At 46.3% G+C, this 12645-nt stretch overlaps 1 protein-coding gene across 1 annotated transcript; it reads right to left on the reverse strand.

The window, feature by feature from the left end:
• Nucleotides 1–6641: 6641 nt before the first annotated feature.
• On the reverse strand, nucleotides 6642–8625 carry IER5 (immediate early response 5). Its single transcript, XM_072648478.1, has one exon. The coding sequence runs from the start codon at nucleotides 8314–8316 to the stop codon at nucleotides 7447–7449; it is 870 nt and encodes a 289-aa protein (XP_072504579.1). The 5' UTR covers nucleotides 8317–8625; the 3' UTR covers nucleotides 6642–7446.
• Nucleotides 8626–12645: the final 4020 nt, after the last annotated feature.

Here is a 12645-nt window from a genome sequence, read left to right on the forward strand (position 1 = left end):
AAGGGTGGAGCCAGGGAGAGGAAATAAAGAGGTTGGGAGGGGGGGAGGGAGAAGAGATGCCGGGAGAAACCAAGAGGGATCTTAATCTTACTACATTGAAGGAAATGCCTCAAGCTACATAAGACTAGAAACATCCTCTGTGCCTGGCAGCCTGGACCAGTCAGAGATGGAAAGACCTAAAAGAACAGTGTTTACAGAGGCCAAGGCTATGGACCCAGAAAATAGCTCTAGCTAAGCATAAGGGCCAAGAAAGGCACAATAGGAGTTAGAGAAGATATTCAAAGAAATGAGAAATTCAGAGCTTTGAGGGAGAACAGTATGAGCAAAAGGAAAGATATTTCTAAGTATTGATGTCCCAGTCACACATTATAGAATAGACTTACAAAATGTTAGTGCCAGGAGACAACTAAAGAGAACGAGTCATCCAACCTCCTCATTTTGCTGATGAGGAAACTGAGGCCCAGAAATGAAATAGTATGCCCAGTAAAGACTCCATCTTAACAAGCTGTACTAAAATCAGTACTTACAAAAACAACTTTACACTATTTCCTTCACTGAGAGTATGAAAGTTTCTAGCTATCCCAGGATAAATCTTTAGGCTGTGATGGCGAAATAGGGTCAGTTGAGGATCCCATCAAATATAAAGGGACAAGGCTGACACCCATTTCACAAGGGGGATAGATGAGTCAGTGATGAAGGAAGTGAGAATATTTGGTGAGGGTTAAGGACACAGTGTCCTGGGAAAAATGAAAGGGGCAGGCTGTGAAATTTTGGTAGATGCCAGAGGCTCTTGGAATAAATCAGCTTGAGAAATATCTTGTAAAGCAGAGATTCACATCAGGAAGCAATAGTATTCACAAGGGTCAAACAGAGCTGTTGACTTGAAAACGAAGTTGGTGGACAGAAGAGAACTGAATTTCTCACACATATTCTTTCAGGCGTCTCAGGTTACTGGGCAGAAGGTAAAAGCTGTCAGCTTCACCACTAGACTGAAAAGGAAAATACAGTCTAAGAATATTAAGGAAAATAAGTAAACCTTCCTCTTAAAAGATCATTTGATAAACACACTGTGTAACATTGACTTCAACAAGGTCAGATCCCTTCCCCCATACATCTCTGGAAATAAACTCTTTCCCAGTGTAGGCTTTCTCCTCTAGATGCCCTAAAGTAGACTGCCTGCCGTTCAGCAGAGGAGGGGCAGTGTGGGGAACGTAGCCCCCAGGGAGCAGGATTCCAGAGGTCTGAGACAAATCAGAGGATAGTCTACCAGCACTCTCTGGGCTCTATTCCTCCGGGATAAGAGGAATTGCCTGGGAGGGGTCACATGTCCTCATTCCCACTGAGAATCCCAATAGTGTTTGTATTAGGAACAAGACATTTAACAGCTATACTTTCACATAGTCAGTCTGATCTTACACTCATCCCTGCTTTCACCTTCTCCTGAGCATCTTCAAGGGAGCTGTTCCTAGGTGACATTCATGTAGTGTGAATGAAAGAAATGCTTCCTAGCCAATTCCTCAGCCAATGATGATTTGCTTGTTTTAAGAGTACGGCTGTAGAGAAAAAACTTTTTTAAATGAGCACAATGGTGCACAGGGTTAAGAACTACAACTGGTTTATTATCAGCAACAGTGCCAAGAATACTTGGATATAGCGTTTAACTTCCCACCAGCGCACTCCAAAGAGAAATGACTGCCTGAGAACCTATTCACTATTACGATAACCATTCAGACACTGGATGAGGAGGGGTGTTCTCCTGATCATTCCAACCTCTCATGGTTGTTGGTTGTCCTTTGTTCTCGAAGTGGACCACTGTGACATCAGGGAGGTGAAGCCATGACTTGCAAAGGAATTAGATTTAAGTGAGGGAGGGCTATGCAAAGTCACTAGCCTCACTTTCTCCTCTGGAGCCATCTGCTTCCAATGGCCTGATATAGATCAGGACAACTGGAGATGGCCCTGCAATCCCTCTGAAAACTACTGGGAAAACCGAAGAGGGATAAAAATTCAAAAATGGAGTCTTTGAATAAGACATTTGGAGCAAAAAAAAAAAATACAACTGGATCTAGAGACATGTTTGTTTCCCTTTTGATGGGGACTTGGCTCTTTTGTAAGCTAAAATATTAAAAAAAAAAAAAAAAACCTTTACACTTTAAAAAAAGGAAGTTTCTGCCAGTCAGTCTTGTCAAAGTCCTATTTACTTTCAGTCCTATCTTTCTTTCCTTCCACAAATCCTAAACAAAGTACACATAGAGTAAGTTTGAAAGAGTTGGAATCCAACAAGACAAAGGACTCACTTAAATTATTGGAGTTGTTTAGTGAACAACCACACCCTTCAAAAACATTTTCAGAATCCAGCTCTCCCTCACCTTCTCTGAGACTACAAGCTGAAGTGAATGAAGGTGGTCACCCTATGCTGTGATGAAAAGTCTTTCCCAAAGAGTATTTTTTAGGGATAATCAAAGCTAACTTGTTTCTCCTAAGTTTAGGACATCATCTCTGGTTTTTACTTTTCCTTTAAATCCCCTGGTTTCTAATAAAGACAGTTAGGGAGCAAGAGATTAATTAACTCCCCTACCAACTCCCCCTCAGATGCATGTGGTGATAGCCCAGGACCCTTTGACCAAAAGTCCCAAGAATAGCATCCTTTTGGCGGTTTCCAGTCTGACCTGTACGGCCACCATTCACGAGAGCAATGCTTATGAAGAAGGGTCCCAACATCCCCACCAATACCAATTGGTGACAGAGGGATCTAGTGACATGTTTTCCTTTTGATGCAGGTAAACCCAACAGTACCAGATCACAAGCTGTGATTCTAGCCAGCCCCTACAGTCTTTATCCAGAGGAGCAATCCTTATGAACATTCAGAACTCGGCTCTCATCTCAGCCACCAGTTACTGGAGACTCAAAAAAGAAATTTCTCACCACCAAAGTCCTTAGTACCATGAAAGGGCTCAACATCAGAAACAGACGAGAATTTATCAATGGAACTGATACTAGAAAATATATTACCATTTTGCCACCACACCCTAAGGAACACTGGACCTTTCCATCTTACTGGCTCCCCAAACTCCCTGTGTGCTCTCTCTCCTTGGAATGTGAGTAATGCCTTACTTTTTCAACTTGTATCCCCACTAAGCTTTAATAAATACACACTTTTTCATTCATATATTCATTCCTGCCAACTTCACCACTCTGGACCCCAGTTCCCCATTTCTAAAATCAAGAACTGAATCAGATGACCTTTGAGATTCCTTCTGGCAATACTTGAAAACTGTATGTCATCGCCTACCTAGACATTAAGTTTCAAGAAGCAAGGACTCCATGGTTTATTTAAATTTTTTATCTCCCCTGCCTTACTTAGCATAGTATTCTGCTAATATTAACTGTCAAATTAAATTGTGAAAGCCAACGTTTTCTAAGAGGGCAATCAATGAAAGAGAACCAAATATTTAAAAGGCATGTGTAGTGTAAAAATGGTTTATTTAGAGCTAAAATTAATTCTGTTGAGAGGCCATACAAGTCTCCCAGCAAATTCAGGAAAAACAGACTCAATTGTGGATTGCTTTCTAGTCACAGACTTCAATGTAAAATATCCTAGCTTTGAGGGGGCCGTCATAGGATATCAATAGCTTTACTTGTAAACATTCCATGCCATAGCATAATAATGTAGTCTCTATTTTACTCTTCCTTATCCTCTGAAAGTGAATACACAAGATCTTTGCACTTGGTGTGTTTTCATTTCTGCTGCTTATTACTCATCTGTGCAGAGTCGTTTGATATAATCTGGAAAGCAACCAGGTTGGCAAAAAGAGAAGTAAATAGCAGCCAAAAATATGCTCATAGAATAAGGATTGATTACTTCCAAGTGTCATTAGTAACATCTCACTTGTATAGCATTTAAGGGTTGGGTTTTTATTTTTTTTGTTTTAAGTGCTTTCCTTGAAACAATTCTGTCAGGTCAGTATTTTTATTAACCAGATCTGAGAGTCCACTGAAGCAAAGAACCTCTCTAACAATGCACATCTGTATACTTTCTCTGCAGTTTGGAGTTAGGGCGTTCGTTGCCTGCTCACCGAGACGTTAAAATGAGACTTGTCCAGGAACATACAATCAGGACTTGTCAGAGGCAGCCCTCCAACCTGGGTCTTCCAGACTGCAGGCCAGTTCTCTAAGACCTAGCTGCCTCTCCAATCTAAGGAATGCACACACTTCATATCCATACATTTTTAAAGCTTAAAGAACACTCATAAGTTAAGTGACTTGCCCAGAATGACACAGCTAGTGAGTAGAAGGGCTGAGATTAAAATCAAACCCTAGTTCTCTTTCCTTTACAACAGCCTTGAAACCAAGTAGAATCACTTTTAAATACACCAAGACTTACTTACACACACGCACACACATGTGTGCACACACACGTTCATTAACACTTTAAAAACACAATATACTTGGTTTATAGCCAGAGGTCTTATTTTTGAATGAAAAAAACCAATATATTCAGTTATCATTACAAAGCTGGGACTAAATATTTAAAGGTGCCAGCATATCTTCGAGTTCTCATGCTAAGTGATCACAGGGAAAAGAGGGGGAAGTTCAATCTCTTGAACAATTTGCCCTGCCTTTTCTATTCTTGAGCCTAAAAATAGCAAGTTAACCCCCTTCACATATAAAAATCCACTTAAGTGAAAGTGACTCCCAGTTTAATAGATTCACTTTCTTACAATTAGGAATGTTTGTTTTGAAACTGTAATAGTCTGAGGTATGATTTCTCAAGCCTTGGTCAATTTTAGGAAAAGCCATCTTAAAAAAACATTTAATCCTATAAAAACATTGAGGCATGCCAAAACAGTTAACATTTTTGAACTCTTATGCTAAAGATACGAAATGACACAAACACTGAAAACGCAGTCAAGTTTGACCAGTATCTTGGTAAAGTCAAGTCAGAGGACCTGAACTAAAATTATCAGGTGAAGCTTGCTGCTGCCTACCTATATTGTCCTTGGACCAGTCCCCTTCCTGGGTCTTAACTTCTCTAGACCCTGTAGTCTAGAACTACGATCCTATGACCATCATCAGAATACCACTCTGAGTTTTTCTTAAGTTTTCTCAATTTTTCCTGCAACCTTCGGTAACCAGTTCAGAATCCTGTGATCTACTCATTTCAGTTCATAAAATTACAACTTATCATAGAGGCCTACACCATCCGACACTGCTTAAAAGCATCAGACAACTGCAATTACATACTTTGATTTTCAATCTATCCCTCTTTCTGCACTTATACAGTCACCCTAATTCAGGCCCTCATCCCCTTTCACCTGGATTATTTTTATAGCCTCCTAATTGGTCTCCTTGTATCCAGTTTCTTCCTCCTCCCCTCAGTCCTTCACACAGCTGCCAGATTGATGGTCCTAAAGCATAAGTCTGATCCTATCATTACCCTGCTCAAGAAGGTCCAGTGGCTCCCTCTTGCCTCCAAAATCAAATGCAAACCCTTCTGTTGGGCTCTTAAAGCTCTTAACAATCTAGCTCCAGACTAGGGTCCAACCAAACTGGCTTGCTGGCTGTCCCATTTATAGGACTCCCCGTTGGTACTTTTCTGCAGACTATCTCCCCATACATATGCTGTGTTCCCTTCTCACTTGGAATTTATGATTTACTTGAAGATTCAGCTTGGATCCCAATACCTACAGTAAGACCATCCCAATTCTCTATGCCCTGGCAAACTACTCTGTATACAATTTGGGGGAGGGGTAGACATTTTTTCAATTAGAATGTAAACTTTTTGAGGGCAAAAGTGGGGAGAGGGTTGCATTTATATTTCCAATACCTAGCACATAATAGGTGCTCGTTGAAAAATGACATTCTTCAGAGCTGGATTTTGCTGTTCTAGACAAAAAGCTCACCTGCATGAAGTTAACTTCAGTTTAAGTAGGGAGACAATTGTTTTTGGTTGCCATCCCTTTTATTAGCCACATGACCCAAATACTTTAAATTGACATTTAAGGTAAGTCAGAAAATCAGTCTGCTAATAGTAAATAAACTTCCTACAATTTGCCCACCTCATCAGATCTGTCTCAATACTTTTTTTTGACACCTCTACAAGACAAAAACAGCAGAAAAAACAGACAGGTAGGTAAACTTCTGAGTGACCTTCCTCACATTCCCAAGACAGGAAAGATGTCAATTGTCTCATGAACTGAAAAGGTTCCAACACTGGCACGGCTAAACACAAATTTTTTTAAGTTAATTTAGACATGGCAACAGATTGTCAACTAATTCTCAGGAGCTACATTACAACTGGCTGTGTAGTTTTTCCATAAACCTATTTATTCTACTTCAAAGTACTGGTAAAGACATTTTAGTGGAAAGGATAAAACAGTGCTCATGGGAAATCCTACAGGCAAAGGACCGCCATACCCCCTTCAGACTGGGTTACAGGAAACTTCAAAGAATATGATTCCAACCTGGAATCATACGTTGGTGTTTCTCATCTATTGAATAGCTGCCCCAGTTTGGTCTATTCCGTACTCGGCCGTAAATATATTTTATTTCAACAATATCACCCTGGTCGGTGGGACCACGGTCCTTTTCTCGCTCCTCCCAATCCCAAGCGGGTGATTACAGAAAAGGAGACAGTGAGGTTGCTTCAAAATATTTAATACGTGTCAGACACGTAAAGTTACATTTTATACAAAAAAAATGTCAATACACGAAGAAAATACTGTACAAAAACTCTACAAGCCCCCAGCCTTTATACAACAAAGACGGGAGTAATCACATCTACTAAAGCCACGAGGCCTTTCCATTAGGGCATCTGTAAACTTTTTCATTAAACACTTTTTAAAAGCACTGTGTAATAATTCTGACCTAGAGCTTTTAAAATATATATATGTTTATATATATATTTCCTTATAAACTCAGTATTTCAAGCTTGATCTCTTCTAGGAAGCTCACCAAGCTTTCTGAAGGGGGGAGACCTCAGAGTCTGTCAACAAGAATTGTCCCTCCCCCCAGGACCGCGCTCCGGGCTGCGCAGGGCGCCCACGAGGCCCGCGCGGGGCCGGTCGTGGGGGGGCTCGCCGAGTCCCTTCCCCCAGCTCCCGGCCCGGCCGCGCTGCTTCCTCCTCGCCGCCCCTGCAGGAAAGTCCCGGCTCCGCGCCGCCCCCGCCCGCCCCCAGCGTCTCGAGCCCCAGCCCGGAATCCCGGTGACAAGAAAGCCTTACTTCAACAATCAACTTACAAAAACACTTTATAACACAAGCCCCCCCGGCGCCCAGGGGCCCGGCGGCGCGGGCACAGTCCGCTCGCGGCTCGCCCCCGGGCAGGTCCCGCTGCCCAGCCGGCTCCGAGGGGGCGGGGCGGCGGGCCGGGGGCGGGGCCCGGCTCGGGGCGGCACCGCCTCAGTCTCTCCCCGGGCGCCCCCGCCCCCGCCCGGGCCCCGGGCGATCAGAAGGCCACGATGGCAGTGCTCCAGGGGTTGAGGTTTCTTAACACCGGCTTGTCGCAGTACATGGGCCCGGGCTCCGCCGCTTCCGGACCGCGCGGCGGCTGCTGCTCCTCCTCCTCGCCGTCCTCGTCCTCCCGGCCGCCCCCGGGGCTTTTGCGCAAGAGTCCGGAGAAGCTGGACCCGAAGATGGTGATGAGGCTGGCCACGTTACCGGTCTCCATCTCCTCCTCCTCGCCCGGCTGTTCCTCCGAGTCCCTGCGGGGTTTCTTCACGGGCGAGCCGCCCGAAGCCAAGCACCCCCCGGGGCCGCCCCCCGCCCCCGAGGCGCTCCTTTTCCGGGGGCAGACGGGCGGTGGCGGGGCCCCCTCGTCCGGGCGCGGGTGGCAGGAGCAGTCGGCCCGCGGGGCGCCGCGCGAGGAGCCGGGGAGGCGGCGGCAGCAGCAGAGCCGCGCCCGCGGCGGCCCCTCCGGGACGCCTTCCCCGCCGCCGCCGCTCTCCGCCTCCTCCACGCGGCGCCTCGGGGCTTCGGGCCCCGCCTCGGCTCGGGGCGGCGGCGACCCCTCGGGCGGGCGCTCCCCGAGGGGCTCGGGGGCGGGCTCCGGGTCCTGCTCCATGCTGCTGTCCCTGGGGAGCGGCTCTCCCCAGCCCGGGGCCGGCCCCCCGGGAAGCTGCGGCGGCGGCGGCGCGAGCGCGCCCGGCCCGGGGCCGCCCAGGCAGGGGTCGCTCAGGTAGACCTGGCGGGCGCTGCGAAGTACCAACGACACCAGCAGGTTCTTGTGGAGCTTGATGCCGCCGCGCTGAACCCTCGAGTTGTAGATCTTGCCCAGGGAGATGCTGACGATGCGGTGAGCTTCCAGCTTGAACTCCATCGTCCCTCGCTCAGGCGCCTCCGCAGCTCGAGGGCGGCCGATTCACGGGCGGCTACCCCCTCGTCCCGTCCGCGGGCAGGGTGTGGGGCCGGAGGCGGAGACGCGTCAGCTCCTCCCTCGGCCCAAAGCGAGCGAACAAACAACCGGGACCACGGCGACGCGAGCTCTGACCCCTTTCTCACGGCCGCGACGGAGCACACGGGAGCTTGGCAACCAGTCCCGCCGCTAACTGAGCGGAGACGGGCGACCCGGCGGCTTTATATAGTCCTCTCACGCCAGCCAATCAGGAGAGACTAGCGACCGTTCCGACCGGTTCGGGGAGAGCTCGCGCTCCCTCGTGCGCCCCTCTCAGCCAATCAGAGGCCGCGGGCCGGAGACAGGGCAGATTCGAACGTTAGTCCCGCGGAGCCCTCTCTTAAAGGGGGAAACAGCGAGGAAGAGGAAGCGGTGCTCGAGGGGGGAGGGGAACGAGCCGGCCAAGTCCCCGAGGTGTCACCTCTCGGGGCGCTCGGGCGTTCCCGGAGGAGGCGGGGGAAAGCCCTTTGTTCGGCTGTTCGTGCGGTGGGCAGGGCGTTCAGGTGCGTACTGGACACGGCTGGATTCCCGAAGCCGAAGCTGGCCCTCCTAACGGTGGCTCCCCGGCCGCGGCCACCCCGACTCCCCATCCCCCACCCCAGAGACACCCCAGCGGCGAGTGAGTGCCCTTCAGAGGGAGCTCCGGGGCCGGTAAAAAGAGCGTCGGAGGCCGAGAAGCCCGGGCTCGGATCCTGGCTCCCCGGCAGTCGCTTAAGCCTCCCTGGACCTCAGTTTCCCCGTCCGTACAGGAGGGAGCAGGCGCCAGAGCCTCGGAGGTCCTTTCCCACTCTAAAGGAAGAGCCAGGATCGCTTCCCGACCGCGCCCCTCCCCCCACGGTACGCGGACACACGCCCTTTCCCTCTCCCTCCACCCTTTTCCCCTCCCCCCCGGCCCCGCCTCCACTTTAAGAGACTTGGCTAAGGAGGTTTCGTAGCCGGGCTGAGGCGTGGGAACCCGACCGCACGGGCTGTTAACGGGCCCCTCACCTGCCGGCCTCCAGCGCTGCTCCGGCTGCAGACGCCGCGTGCCCCGCGAGGGCCCGCCCCGGCAGCCAGGGGACGAACGCGGCTTCGGGGGGCTTCTCCTGCGGGGCTGCCGGCGGCGCCGCCTGCTAGTTGTGCTGGTCCTCGGTCCGCAGCCCGTGTGGCCGGGCGGCGGAGCCCCCGGCGGGGCGAGGCCCTGCGGCCCCCAGCCCGGAATCCTCCCGGCGGGAGATCTCCCGAGGTGCCGGGGAGCTGTCCTCCAGCTTGGTTTGGAGGTGCCTGGAGGCACATCCATTCAGCACACTTAATCTTACTTTTAAAAAAACGGAGCTATTTAAATAGCTTCCATATACGTGTGTGTGTGTATATAGATAGACGGATAGATAGATAGATAGTGTGTGCATATATATATATGTATATAGTTGGGGAAGGTGTTAAGTAAATACATGAATGGAAGTGTTTTGAACTGTTTGAAACACAATACGATGTCTTTTCAAGATATAGATCTGCCTTTGTTTAAGAAAAGCCAAAATACCAAAAATCCAGACTTAGAAAACATTTAAATTAAGGAGCCGTTTGCTTTCTTTCCAAAAACATATCCCCACGGTTTCTCTTCAAATAGCTTCTCCTCAAAGTGCATACAAAATATAATTTTAAGATTTTTCTTTACAGGAAACGTTTCAGGAACACACATAGAGCTCCTAAGGTTTAGCACTTGAAGAGTCACAGGTAGTAATCCATAAAGCTAGAATTCGAATCCAATTCCTCTGCCTCCACATGCCCATGACATATTTAATAAAACAAGATACGTCGTTATTGGATTCTTCTTTGCGGTTCTAGTAAGGGTGTAAATTGGACGCATCCACATCTGTAAAATGGAGGGATTGTGTTAGATGACCTCCAGGGTAATCTCTACTGGCTCTAATGCAGGGATCCTATTAATAAGACACAGTGATAACTACTCTATACACAGAATTGTCCAGAATTGAATTGAGATAGTCCTTGTGTTTTAATAGTCAATAAACATGTACCCTGCACGGCGCTTCATCCTGGGAATACGGTATTTGAAAAAGAAAGATGCAATCTGCCCTCAAGAAGTTTACAGTCTAGCGAGGAGCAGGAAGGGCGGTGTAGGTAAACTGGAAAAGTCAAAGGAATTCCAAATGGGTGCTTTCTGGGTGGGAAATGAATAGAGATCTCAAAATAACAATAGGGAGAATGTTAAATTTGATGCCCCAGGTACTGGATTTAAATCCTGATTTACATGCTGTGTGACTTGTGGTCAGTCATTCATTACTTTGAACCTGTTTCCTCATCTTTAAAATTAATGGAGGGGGAAGAAGACTTGGATTAGATGACTTTAAAGGTCAGTTTCAGTTCTAAATACATGGTTTTAGAATCTTTGGAGAAAAAATGAATACTATTTAAAAATAATTATTCTTTCCCTTCTGAGGAAAATTAACCTTTTAGACCCAATATTATTTTAAAAAATGATAAGGAGCAAGGGTTGTGGGAAAGTAACAATAGCTTTAAGAGGAAATAAACCCAGACAGTTTTTTTATCCTGTCTTCTCCCCCTCCACCCACCCACCTTTTCTGAATCACTTTTTTCCATTGCTATCTTTCCCAATTTTTAACCTCTTTCCCCTGCTAACTGCTCTGCTACTGAAGGATTCCTTCTCTTCAAACTGTATTTATAAAACAGAGCTGGCTCAAGGTTTTTAGGAGGACCCAAAACTCCTTCCTTTCTTAAACTACTCATGCATTTTCTTCAGTCTCCACTTCCCTTTTTAAACTACCTATAAACAGTTGTGTCTAAGCTGTTTCCTACTCTGAGTTACTTTGTAAAGGTGCCATAGATTGCTTCTTTCTAACAGATATCTGCTCTTTCTTCGTTTTCGAAGAAGAAAGTGACCCTCAGTAAAGGAGCACTTTTCTAAACAGTTAAAATTGAGTACCATATGATATTCCTGAACTGAGTAGGTCCAAGCAACAGAATGAGAACGTAACGAATGGTGGCTGAACAAATTCCACACATGAATGCAATGGAATATTATTGCTCCATAAGGAATGACAGATAGGAAAGTTTCAGAAACCATGGGAAGGGAGGCAGCATTATTGCATAATGGACTCCAGGCTGGGTTTAAATCCTGTCTCAATCACCTTAGCTGAGCCACTCAGCTGTTTGACAGTGGGTAGGTGATTTCTTTGTTGTTGTTGAGTCACAGTTGGACTCTACATGATCCTATGAACGAAGGTTATAGAGTTTTCTTGGCAAAGATATTAGTGTACCATTTCCTTCTCCTGTGTATTCCTACTTTATAGGTGAACTGAAGCAAATAGGGGTTAAGATGACTTGCCCAGGGTCACCCAGCTAGTAAGGGTCTGAGGCTGGATTTGAACTCAGGTCTTCTGATCCATTACACCACCTAGCTGCCTCAAGTCATTTAACATCTCTGCAAAATCAGAGTGATGATAAGATCTATCTCACTAGGTGTTTGTGGGACTCAGCTGACATAATGGAGGTGTAGTCTCTTTGCCATTCTCAAAGCCCCTCATTGGAGTAAGCCCACTTCTCATTGTAATATTCATTCTCTCATTAATTGTTAACCAATCAGAATTGATAGCTACCCTCAGGAACACTCTCTCTTCCAAGGGCATATAAACTGTGAGCCCAAAGCCAGCCATGATTATCTTTGGCATTCAAGAGTGCCACTGACCAGTTTTATTAATAAAATGCTAGCATTATTAATAAAATTATCAATTGCCCAGAAATTATGTCACTTGAACTTTATTCAAACAGCCTCAGAAGATAAGATAGAAATTGCTTCTTGGATATGTAGTATATTTTGACTTCTTTTCCAAAGTCTATTTGTGAAACATTTTGTTAAAAAAAATAGTAATTGCTTTCCTGTTCTTTACCAATTAAACATTTATAGAGTGCCAATGATGTGCTAAGTGTTTCACTGAATATTAACACCTTATTAAGAGGCAACCTATAAATCTTTATATCACTACCAAATTCTTCCCTTCTCCAATTCTAAATAATATAGCCCTTATAAACAAGTTTAATTCACGAGACAAGTTGTTTTTTGTTCAGCACAGCCTATCTAAACAAGCAACATAAACTAAGTGGATATGAAATTCTAGGATCCATCCTCATTACTTCAATCCATGTACACAAAAGCACTAACATCTTGCGCTTAGTATTTTGTTTAAGCAGTCTAACAAATGTTATCCCTGGCTGTAAATGTATATTGTAAATAAATGC

The sequence above is a fragment of the Notamacropus eugenii genome, chromosome 2, assembly GCF_028372415.1.
Source record: "Notamacropus eugenii isolate mMacEug1 chromosome 2, mMacEug1.pri_v2, whole genome shotgun sequence".
Taxonomy (NCBI): Eukaryota; Metazoa; Chordata; class Mammalia; order Diprotodontia; family Macropodidae; genus Notamacropus; species Notamacropus eugenii.

Bases quoted from the DNA above. Each gene is read 5' to 3' on its own strand.
- IER5 (XM_072648478.1), bottom strand. From the start codon at position 8,316: ATGGAGTTCAAGCTGGAAGCTCACCGCATCGTCAGCATCTCCCTGGGC.